The sequence below is a fragment of the Ovis canadensis genome, chromosome 18, assembly GCF_042477335.2.
Source record: "Ovis canadensis isolate MfBH-ARS-UI-01 breed Bighorn chromosome 18, ARS-UI_OviCan_v2, whole genome shotgun sequence".
NCBI lineage: Eukaryota > Metazoa > Chordata > Mammalia > Artiodactyla > Bovidae > Ovis > Ovis canadensis.
In genome coordinates this window covers 18,492,347-18,504,815 of record NC_091262.1, presented here as the reverse complement: position 1 = coordinate 18,504,815, position 12,469 = coordinate 18,492,347, and the positions used below count along the sequence as shown (strand labels likewise).

Here is a 12,469-nt window from a genome sequence, read left to right as displayed (position 1 = left end):
TAAAAGCTAGGTAGAAGGCAATTTTCATTATTTAAATATGTGAATCACCGGAGATATGCCTAATGATTACTTTACACCTTTTTAAAAATTGCTAGAATATTTAAAGCATGTTTTTAAGGTAAAGATAAATTATGTATATTTTCTATTCAGGCCTTCTCAGTTAAATATTTTTCTGCTTTAGATTGAACTCTAGCATGTTTTCATTTCTGAGGGGTTTTATCACCTGTGCTGAGTCAAGTATGTAACGTAAAGAGAGAACACTACTTTCCTCTCTGTTCATTCTAATTTCTTAACTAATTCATTGATCCTCTCAGCTTTTAGTGGTTTTTCTAAGATTATAGAGTATATATAAATTGTCAACATCTGTTCCTAACATTAGCATGATTGAGAGTATTTGGTCTAGATTATGCCAAACATTTAATGTGAATACTGTATTACCAAAAAAGCCTGTTGGCTGATTTATATTTTTCAGTCTGGTAGTTAACTTTGTGTTAATTCTATTGTCAGTCACATGGTTTTGAAAAGAAAAAAAAAAAACACCCAGCTTTCTTGGTAACCAAGTAAGATATATGAGCCCATAGGGAGAATCACTGATTTTTAATTGAAGTGATGCATTTTGAGTATGCTGTGGCCAGTACTTACTGTCTTCATACCTAAAGTGATGCCATTCACAATTATATTATGACACATAAAATACCGCTTTATTTTGGTCACATTTAACTTTGATAACACAGAAGTACATATGATTCCTAAAAAGTCTGTAAAATCAGGTCATTTCTGTAAGCATATCTAATACCTGACTTTCAGCCTTTTCACTTCATCTTCAACAGAAAGTATGCCCTACATAGAAGACTTATCTCCTTTCTCATAAACTTAGGTACTGATATGAGGCTGCTAAGATGGTAAGGCCAGACATACCTCAAAGATAAGGTTGACAAGATTTCATCATTTATGATGCTTGTGATTTACACTTTGAATTGAGTCGAAGTAAGTGAACTACAAAATTTCCTGTTTCCTTGTCCACATTCCATGAAAATTGTTGGTCTTTCTGTTAGAACTTAGGAAGCTTGTAGAAAAGTTGTACATGATAATAAATACTTGTTATATGGAGGCCTAGTAATTTGGAGGAAATATGAATACTCTCCCTTGTTTTGAAACAGAAACACTGTGGTGCTCAGCCGAGTGATACTAAAATAACACTTCTACTTCATTTTGGGTTCCAGGCTCTTGGTTATATGAGTTGACCTCATCAACATCCATCTCAGCCATGTTACACGCTTTGGGCATTGTAGTGTTTCTGCATCTATCTTCCCTCTTGGGATTTGTGAGCTATTCATGTTTTTTGGTTTTTTTTTTTTTTTTTTCCTTAGAGCCAGTATCCTTGGAGTTACTGATTTTATTTCCTTACAGCCTGTATCTCTGTTTTTCTGCAAAGAAATGCTTATTTCTTTTTTTGAGTAGCAAGCTGTTACCTTGTTTCCAATTCGTGTGAAATCTGAAAGCACAGTTCTAATTTGTGTCCCTTAATCAAAAAATATGTGGCCTTTCAGTGAAAGTAATATGCAAAAGCTATTAATGACTAATCATTTATGCTAAAGGAAATTGGGGACATGTGGGCAAATTTGGTGCAAGTTATGTAATTTTAGACAGATCTTAAATATATTTTGCTTTATAGCTATTTTATTCTTTATTCTATGAATATAGATTTCTTTTAATTATATGAAGCAGGAAGCTTTGGTTTTAACTTAATGAGGTTCACTTGACATCTGTATGGAAATTAGATGGCATTTAATTCCTAAATTTGTAGTTTCTAATATGGTCAACATTGTGAAAGCTCGGAGGCCTAGATTGTTTTCTTTTTTAAGAAAAGTGTAAAGTAGAAAAGATGAATTTGTAAAATTTAAACACCATTAACATTGGGCAGTAAAATGTTTTATGAAAGTGATACACATTGGGAAGCAGTTCATTTTGATATATAATTCTGAAGTCTTCCTTGTTAGTATGTTTTTTTTTTTCCTTTTCTGACTGAAACCTAGAATGGAATTTCTAAAGATTGCACCCTCAGAGTTTTAGTCATTCTGAGTCAACTTACATTGTACATATGTTTACTTAGAAAATTGCCTCCTTCACTGTATTCTTTTATATGTGACTCCATGAGCTATCAAATTTTCAGACTTGCACTTTTTGAGGGGAAATAGACTTTTTTCCATCTTATCTCTGGACTTCCTCTGTAGTTTTTAATGGTAACTTTACCACTGAATATCACGTTAACTTTCTAAGTTCAGTAGCCTTTTTTCCCTTTACTTACACATGCGTGGATCGTTATACTCTATTAAATGCAAACTTTCATAAAATTACACGGTGATGCAATTAAGTTGCTTGATGCTTTGGACTATTAGGATATTTTGGTAATAGGTCTTTGGCCTTCGTAATTTAAGCGGACAGAAGTCGTGTGTGTATGGTGTGTGTGTGTGTGTGTGTGTGTTTTCCCATAAAGACTGAAGCACAAAGTGCTTTTTTGCTTTAAACCTGTGTTTTTTATTTATAGAGCTTAGTATTGTCAGAATAAAGAAAAATGATCCTAGCCATTCTACGAGTATTTGATTCATTTGAAGTATGCGAAAAACTCTGTAAGTTCTCTCCAGAGATAATACCAGTGGCCAAAGACTCATACTTAGTATGCCAGGCACTATAAGGTACTCAGTAGACTTTCGTTTGTCTGATTGGAGTAGATGATGTGGGATTATCACGAGTTACTGTTGTTTGTGCATCTTGCTTATAGAGAGAAATAATTGAGTCCCTTTGACTTTTAACACAAAACCTTTCTTGATATTATTAATAAATTAATGCCATTTAGTATTCTCTTCAACTCCCACCTCACTTGCTGTCCCCCACCATTTCTGCTGCCTTCATGGAAGTGGTGATGGGTGTATGGAAGGTAACAATGACAAAAACAAGGACTCTTAAAGGCTCAAGACTGTGAAAAGTCATCTTCACTTTTCTTAGGAGGACAGGGGTTACCGAGGAAATAGTTAGAAGTAAGGCATCCGGTGGTTCATTCTTGAAATGGAGGTGTGGATCGCATGGAGAATAATGACATGATCTGTGTGGAAATGCTGCAAGCTCATCATTGAAGACATTAGTCTGGATTTTTTATTTTAGTACAATTTTATAGATTTATAGAAAAATGTTGAAGGTGATACAGAATTCCCATGTATTACACACTCATCTTTCCCTAACCTCTTAGATTAATAGACATATTTCGCACAATTATTGAAACAGTCTTGAATAGTTTTATTAACTGAAGTCCACACTCTGTTCAGATCTCTTTAGCTTTCACCTAGTGACTGCTCTCTGCTCTAGGGTCCCCTCCAGGATGTCACATTCCATTTTAGCTGCCCTGTCTCTTGAGGCTCCTCTTGACTGTGACACTTTCTCAGATTTGTTTGTTTCCTTATTTTTGATGATCTTGACATTTTGAAGAGTTTCAGATATTTTGTAGAAAGCCCCTCAATTGGAATTAGTCTGGTATTTTCCTCATGATTAGACTGTGGCTGTGGGTTTTGGGGAGAAAGAGCACATTCTTATCATGTCATACTAACAACATGATTTGGATGGCGCTCTTGATATTGACCATAATTATCTAGCTGAGGCATTGTTTTTCAGGTTTCCCACTGAAAAGTTCCTCCTCTTTGAAAAGAGGTTTATCCTCTTTGAAATGAAGTCACATTTAAGGAGAAAGGGGAGTTGTGTTCCACCTTAAATGCGAGGGGAGGGGGTGAATCTACACACATTATTTGGAATTTTGCACAAGAGATTGATTTATTCTCTCCCTATTTAATTCAATCAGTTGTTCATTATCAGTACAGACTTACTGATACTTATGTGTAGTTTGGGTTGGTATCTAATAGTACTTTGATTATCTTGTTCCATTTGTTCCACCTTGGCTATTGAGAGCTCTTCTAGTTGGCTCCTGTATCCCTGTGACATACCGCCCCCCAATCTTTGCATTTTTCTTGGAGTACTTCCTTTTCTTTTGGCACTGTAAGATGCTCTAGGCTCATCTTCTATATTTTTGCCCAATTCCAGCATCAACCATTTCTGTAAGGATTGTTGTTGTTCCGTTGCTAAGTTGTGTCTGTTTGTGACTCCATGGAGTGCAGCACGCCAGGCTCCTCTGTCCTCTACCGTCTCCCAAAGTATGCTCAGATTCATGTCCATTGAGTCTATGATGCTGTCTAACCGTCTCACCCTCTGCCACCCTCTTCTCCTTTTACCTTCCATCTTTCCCAGCATTAGGGTCTTTTTCAGTAAGTCGGCTCTTTACATCAGGTGGCCAAAGTATTGGAGCTTCAGCTTCAGTCCTTCCAATGAATATTCAGAGTTGATTTCTTTTAGGATTGACTGGTTTGATTTCCTTGCAGTGCAAGGGACTCTCAAGAACCTTCTGTAGTACCACAGTTCGAAAGCATCAGTTCTTAGGTACTCAGCCTTCTTTATGGTCCAACTCTCACCTCCATACAAGTTGTTGTTGTTCAATATCTAAGTTGTGTCCGACTCTTTGCAACCCCCTAGACTGCAACACGCCAGGCTTCCCTGTCCTTCACTTTCTTCTGGGCTTTGCAATTTTTATGGCTTGCCATGTAGGAGTCCTGATCATGCCTAGTTTGTTTATTTAAAAGTGTTAGGCAGTTTTAAGCCAAATATTATTTATTTCCAAGTGCATGTTTGCAGAGTCTTTGGCTTCCTTGAAAAAATTTGACAAGGAAAAATAGATTGTGAAAAGAGATAAGGGTCAAAGTAGTCTGCACTAATTTGGATTGGTTGAAAATTCTGATCTGCAGCCACCACCACCTGTGACTGCCACTTTTCCCCATAGCTCATCCAGGTGCTGGGCAGTATGACCTTTCCTTGTTTCAGTGACAGAGAGCTTGGCACACAAACCCCACTAGAATGGGATGGCAGTTCTCTCAATGAGGGTTTCTGGTGTAATGTGTGAAAGTCACTTTGCATGTGTCCTTAACCCTAATGGAATTCATAGATCTAGGATTTAATGGATGTGAAGAAAGATCCCTTTTCTTTTAGTTGTAGAGAATTTTTTCCAAATTCATATGGAGAAGCCAGCAAGACTGTTGTTAATCTTTTGCCTAGTTTGGTGTATGCATAATGGCATAACAGTTTCAGAATTATTAACAATGATGTCTTTTGCATATACGAAAACAAGCACTTAAAGACAATCTCCTTTTAGTTGTCATGGATCCCATTTTGGCCCTGGCTGCCTACTGTATTGAGAGTACATGTGTTTTCATTGTTAGAAAGAGCAAGAAGCTAATGATGTCACTTTAAAAGTAATTCATTTCTGAAAATATATTCTGAATAGACCCCCCAAAAATTTGTGTTTGCATCCAAATTCCAAGTATGAGATTTATTATTTTCTTTATTAATAAAAAAAACTACCTTTTTAGAAAAAAAAAAATTTCGCCCAATATATCATATCCTATACTACATTGGAGATTAATGTAGATGTTGAGATAATTTCTTCTAAGAATTGCTTTGAGTTCGTTCTTTGCTCTGTAGGTTGTTGTAATGTGCTGAAATGTTAGCTCATCTAAAGGTAGACTATTTAGGTAGCTATGGTTCTTTATTATTTTTAGAAAATTTTCCATGATTATTATTTCATCTGTTTTCAGGTTAAGAAAGAGTTCATTAACACCAGAATTTGGAGACAGTCTTAAGCCCCAACTCACAATGCTGTATGTGCACAATGATTATTAGGCAATCCACATATCAGGAAAAGGGACATTCTTTCATAAGGTAAGTGACTGACTGACATAGGATGTCTGTGCTGTTCTAGGGGAAAATCCATTTACTTTTTATTTCTCATTTAGATTACCTAATGTATACTAAAACACAACGCTTGCTAAAAGAAAATCTGGGTTTGTTTTGACATTGTTTAAATATTTTTTTTTGTATAGAATGCCTTGTTTAAGTGCCAAGGTAATCATCCCAGTTTAAAAAAAAAAAAAACTGTTAAAGGTAATTGTTTTGAGTATATGGTAGTAGTTTCTGTGAATTTCTTCTAATGGTCTTTACCTTCCCTTATAACGCTAAAAAGAAGCAAAAACCTAGCCAGAAGAAGTCTTGGTTTTAAAATTTGTAAGGCAAGAGACTTAATTTTAATGTCCACTTAAAGTAATTAAGTGGAAAGATAAGGGGATATCATGTTTCTTAAGAAATTGTCAGGAAATTTCTCCTTTTCCACTTTTTCTTAAGGAAACAGTTCTTTGTAGCAGTGATCTGATATTTTTTAAATTACATTACTTTGTAATGATACTTAGGAGTTTGTATCAATAATAACCATTTTCTGTGTATAAACAAGGTAGGATATTTGATTATACAGTTGAGCTGTGATAACATGACCAAAGTTATGACCTGTTACCTTAAGTTGACCTTTGTACTGTCTATAGGGGTAAGTCTTCCAAGGTAACTATTATTGGTAACAAGATTGTCCCAAGATGTCTAACCTACATATGAGACCAGAATGTCTTTAAGGGACTTTCGCATAATTTTTTTTTTTGAAATGGAAGCTACTCATTAGGGGATGAGTCTAATCTAGTCCTTAAAGTTAGCCCAGGTGGAATGGCTTCTTAGAATTATGTTAGTTTAAGTTTCTGTGTGTATTTAAAAACTTAGAAACACACTAAAAAAAGTTTTGTATGCACACATGTAGGATATAACTTTTCATCAGTTCAATGTGAACTTTTCCTGTTTGCATGAAGGAAAGCTCATTTTATATTGAGTTTGAGTACACACCTCTTTTGACCTATTAGAAAGTGTAGAAATTTAGTACACTACTTTTACTTTTTTCATGTGGTTAATCAGCAGATTCTTTAGACTTCTTTTCTTTTAAAATATTTTTTATGATGTTGCTACTTTGAATATTTGTAGAATAAAACTTCTGGAAAATGGAAATTAGAAAAGTGCCCAAGAAATGTGGCAGAAAAGAAGGAGTAGTAAATCTTGTTTCCTAAAGTGGAAAGGATAGATAGAGAAACAGAAATGAAAGGAATGTAAATATAATCTGCACTTTTTTTTTTTCTCTAATTTGCTTAACCCCACCTACTTCCCTTTTCCTCCCTTCCAGCTTTCCACTCTTTGGGGCTAAAAATAAAATATTATTGAAATATTTTTGGGAGACCAGCCTAAAGGTCTTCGCCTTTTTTTAAATGTTAAACTGCTTCTCATAGTTGAAGGTCTTTAGTCTTGCTAGTCTATGAATTGTCCATTTGATACTCGGTATTTACTTATTGATGTGTGATAGATTTCTTGAATAGTTTATAAATTAAATTTTCCATGTGCTTTAGGTAAATGTGAAATCCTAAAACAAGTACTCATTTGCTTCCTCTGTTGTATCCATCTTCAGCTGCCCAGCATCACCTTCCCTTTTATGTTGTATTCACTGATATTTGCTCTGAGTTTACAAAAGGCTGTAAAGAGGAAATTTCCTGTTATAGCATTTTAGGACTTTATGCCTTGCTTTCTTTTTGAAATCTTTTATAATCTTAGGGAAATTGCTGAAAGTTCTGGGCAAAACAGATACATGTTAATTTGTTATGGTATGAAATGTCATCACTGAGCCTTCCATGAGTTAGCAGTGGAAAATTCTGGCGTATTTAATGAACACACTGTCAGGTGTCCGGTATTCTAAATTTTATGTATTGTGCCTCCCCTTCAAGGCTGATCCCTGTGACCTAATGAATCCTTTGTAAAAAAAACGTGGACTCAGCTAGGATGTTACACCACCATTGTCGAAGGAACCCTGAACTCCAGGAAGAGTTGCAGATTCAAGCTGCAGTGGCTGCCGGGGATGTTCACACAGTGCGGAAGATGTTAGAGCAAGGCTACTCTCCAAATGGCCGGGATGCTAATGGCTGGACCCTGCTTCATTTCTCTGCAGCAAGAGGAAAGGAAAGATGTGTTCGAGTATTTCTAGAGCATGGAGGTGAGTTTACTGGGAGCAAACCTTTTTTCCCCAAGAAGAAACAAATGAAATTCTGTTTAGTTTAAAGTAATGTGTGCATGTGTATATGTTTTTTCTAATACTCGACTTCTTCTTCTCTCCTTTGTTATAATTATGCTGAATTTTGTTTAAAACCAGGTTGTCTAAAAAATTGGTTTGATGAATGTGCTTTTTTCCCCCTTGTGACTCTAGTTTCTATATAGCCAGATTTCCCCAGATTATTTCAACTAAAAGCAACCCTTCTTCAGGTTGTCCACTTGCTTTGTTTCAGAAGCAGAAGTGGCTGCGGTCCCAACAACTAAGAATTGCTCAAGTTCCCCCTGTTGAGAATTGCTCAAGCAGACAGAGATACCATAGGCCCCTATAAATACCATGGCCTTCATGATACCCTATCTTTTGAATTTACCTCTTCTAAAAGCATTTTTAGATGCTTTTATTACTGTTTTAGCTCTTGCCTTTTCTAGAATTGTACATAGTTTCTAGATATCCTACAAGATTATCTGAGGTCTAATTTTATATGCAGTTGTAAGCTACATTTACCATTTTATGTTTTTGCTTTGAAAAACTGTCCATTCCCATAATTAATAGTAACTAATAATTGTCTTAAACTCACTTGTTTCCCTATTAGATTTCCACTTAATTTATTTTCCTAGATTTACACTTGTACAAGTGTACAAGATGAACAAACATATTTTTTTGTACTCATATTATTTTCATAAATTATGATGTAAAGCAGCTTAGTTGGAACTCAGGATTCATTATGTACTACTCTAGGGCCTGGATTGCTTATTAACAATCATTTAGTTCCATTTCTGTGCTGTACTTTTGACTAGTCAAACTTGGAAACTATTTTGAAGTACGGAAAATGTTAGAAGTCGCACAGCTGTCATTAGGGTCTTGTGAATTATGTGAAGATAGGAATATGAAGGCTGTGAGCGTGGACTAACTGCTGGGCACTGCTAAACTGAGACTAGGAATCATCACATGTCTTAGTGGCCCTGAAATAAGAATTATGTCCCCAAAATAGTTGGCCATTGACAGGACCCCACCATTCGCTGGCCTGGGCCTCTTTTGTGGCTGTCCTATGCCCCTCCCTGTGGCCCTTGCTCATGCCTCAATTCGCCTTCAAACTTGAAAACGTCAGTGCGGAAGGCTGTGAAGGAGTACTGTATGAGGAATGCCAGAAGAAAGATCTGGAAAAACTAAGAAGTGGGTGTAGAGTCAGAATAGTTAAAATTCTGACACTGCTTCAGCAAAATAAGGAACAGACTCAGATTTTTAAATTCTACCTAGTTGTGTTACTTTCTGCATCTGTCAGCCTTACTTTTAACAAACTAATTAAAAAAGAAAGGTCAGTTACTCAGGTAATATATGAACTTGTCTCCTTAAAACAAATAAAACACAATTTCAAATAAATTATAAATAAAGCCAAAGTCCCCTTTGGTCAGCTCCCAACCCGTGTCTGCCCACCCCTGCCCAGAAGTAACTCATGGCTCTAAGTTTGGTTTGGTCCTATTTTTCTAGATCATTTCCTAACATACTTCTAGAAAATACATCTTATTGTGTTGTCTGTGGTTTTAGAATATAAATTATATACTGACTGTGTTAAAATTCTGCAACTGTTATTTTTTGCTCAGCTATATGTAACTTAAGAATTTTTTAAATGTTAGGTTGGCAGACTTTTTCTGTAAAAGGCCAGATAGTAAATATTTGGGGCTTTGCAAGCCCTTCTTTTTCTGTTGTTAGCTGCTCAGCTCTGCCTTTGTGGCATGAAAGTTGTCATATACAGTGTGAAGGAATGAATGTAGCTGTGTGCTGGTTAAACTTTATCTATAAACACCAGTGGTGTTCTAGATTTGGCCTCTGGGTCCAGTTTGCTGAGCTCTATTTCTCCCCCCAAACCCTACTCTCTGTTTCTGTATATATGTGTATATAGATATTTTTTTAACAGCTTTTATTGAGAAATGATTCACAAACCTTACAATTTGCCCTTTTCAAGTATACAATTTAGTAGATTTTGATGTATTCATAGAGTTGCGCATCTTTCACCACAACCAACTTTGAAACATTTCCATTACCCCGAAAAGAAGTCTTGTCCCCACAAAGAAGTCTTGTACCTATCCCATAGTTATGCATACCAGTTTGTGTGTGTGTGTTTAGTCACTCAGTTACATCCAACTCTCTGTGACACCATGGACTGTAGCCTGCCAGGCTCCTCTGTCCATGGAATTCTTCAGGCAAGAATCCTGGAGTGGGTTGCCATTTCCTCCTCCAGGAGTCTTCCTGGCCAAGGATCAAACCCACATCTCTTGATTCTCCTGCATTGGCGACAGATTCTTTACCACTGTGCCACCTGGGAATCATTATAGGTTTTCTCTGTTCTTTTCAACTGCTCAGTTCACTTCAATTCAGTTCAGTTCAGCAGTCGTGTCCGACTCTTTGCGACCCCATGAATCACAGCACACCAGGCCTCCCTGTCCATCACCAACTCCCGGAGTTCACTCGGACTCATGTGCGTCGAGTCAGTGATGCCATCCAGCCATCTCATCCTCTGTCGTCCCCTTCTCCTCCTGCCCCCAATCCCTCCCAGCATCAGAGTCTTTTCCAATGAGTCAACTCTTCGCATGAGGTGGCCAAAGGACTGGAGTTTCAGCTTTAGCATCATTCCTTCCAATGGACACCCAGGACTGATCTCCTTTAGGATGGACTGGTTGGATCTCCTTGCAGTCCAAGGGACTCTCAAGAGTCTTCTCCAACACCACAGTTCAAAAGCATCAATTCTTTGGTGCTCAACTTTCTTCACTGTCCAACTCTTATATCCAAACATGACAACTGGAAAAAACATAGCCTAGACTAGACAGACCTTTGTTGGCAAAGTAATATCTCTGCTTTTGAATATGCTATCTAGGTTGGTCATAACTTTCCTTCCAAGGAGTAAGGGTCTTTTAATTTCATGGCTGCAGTCACCATCTGCAGTGGTTTTGGAGCCCAGAAAAATAAAGTCTGACACTGTTTCCCCATCTGTTTCCCATGAAGTGATGGGACCAGATGCCATGATCTTCGTTTTCTGAATGCTGAGCTTTAAGCCAACTTTTTCACTTTCCTCTTTCATTTTCATCGAGAGGCTCTTTAGTTCTTCTTCACTTTCTGCCATAAGAATGGTGTCATCTGCATATCTGAGGTTATTGATATTTCTCCCAGCAATCTTGATTCTAGCTTGTGCTTCTTCTAGCCCAGCGTTTCTCATGATGTGCTCTGCATAGAAGTTAAATAAGCAGGGTGGCAATATACAGCCTTGTACTTCTTTTTCTGTTTGGAACCAGTCTGTTGTTCCATGTCCAGTTCTAACTGTTGCTTCCTGACCTGCATACAGATTTCTCAAGAGGCAGGTCAGGAGGTCTGGTATTCCCATCTCTTTCAGAATTTTCCACAGTTCATTGTGATCCACTCAGTCAAAGGCTTTGGCATAGTCAATAAAGCAGAAAGAGATGTTTTTCTGGAACTCTCTTGCTTTTTCCATGATCCAGCAGATGTTGGCAATTTGATCTCTGGTTCCTCTGCCTTTTCTAAAACCAGCTTGAACATCTGGAAGTTCACGGTTCACGTATTGCTGAAGCCTGGCTTGGAGAATTTTGAGCATTACTTTACTAGCATGTGAGATGAGTGCAGTTGTGCGGTAGTTTGAGTATTCTTTGGTGGCATTGCCTTTCTTTGGGATTGGAATGAAAACTGACCTTTTCCAGTCCTGTGGCCACTGCTGAGTTTTCCCTATTTGCTGGCATATTGAGTACAGCACTTTCACAGCATCATCTTTCACGATTTGAAACAGCTCAACTGGAATTCCATCACCTCCACTAGCTTTGTTCGTAGTGATGCTTTCTAAGGCCCACTTGACTTCACATTCCAGGATGTCTGGCTCTAGGTGACTGATCACACCATCGTGATTATTATCTGGGTTGTGAAGATCTTTTTTGTACAGTTTTTCTATGTATTCTTGCCACCTCTTCTTAATATCTTCTGCTTCTGTTAGGTCCGTACCATTTCTGTCCTTTATCGAGCCCATCTTTGCACAAAATGTTCCCTTGGTATCTCTAATTTTCTTGAAGAGATCTCTAGTCTTTCCCATTCTGTGGTTTTCCTCTATTTCTTTCCATTGATCACTGAGGAAGGCTTTCTTATCTCTCCTTGCTATTCTTTGGAACTCTGCATTCAGATGCTTATATCTTTCCTTTTCTCCTTTGCTTTTCCCTTCTCCTCTTTCCACAGCTATTTGTAAGGCCTCCCCAGACAGCCATTTTGCTTTTTTGCATTTGTTTTCCATGGGGATGGTCTTGATCCCTGTCTCCTGTACAGTGTCATGAACCTCTGTCCATAGTTCATCAGGAACTCTGTGTATCAGATCTAGTCCCTTAAATCTGTTTCACACTTTCACTGTATAATCATAAGGGA

General features: G+C 37.3%; 1 protein-coding gene across 2 annotated transcripts in view; it reads left to right on the top strand.

The window, feature by feature from the left end:
- ASB7 (ankyrin repeat and SOCS box containing 7) overlaps positions 1-12,469 on the top strand; it is a 55,035-nt gene that overhangs the window by 2,507 nt on the left and 40,059 nt on the right. For both annotated transcript variants that reach the window (XM_069559195.1, XM_069559196.1), the window contains exons 3-4: positions 5,691-5,814; positions 7,737-8,002. In XM_069559195.1, coding sequence (XP_069415296.1) covers positions 7,792-8,002 — 211 coding nt within the window. In that variant the 5' untranslated portion in view covers positions 5,691-5,814; positions 7,737-7,791. The remainder of the gene's footprint in view (positions 1-5,690; positions 5,815-7,736; positions 8,003-12,469) is intronic.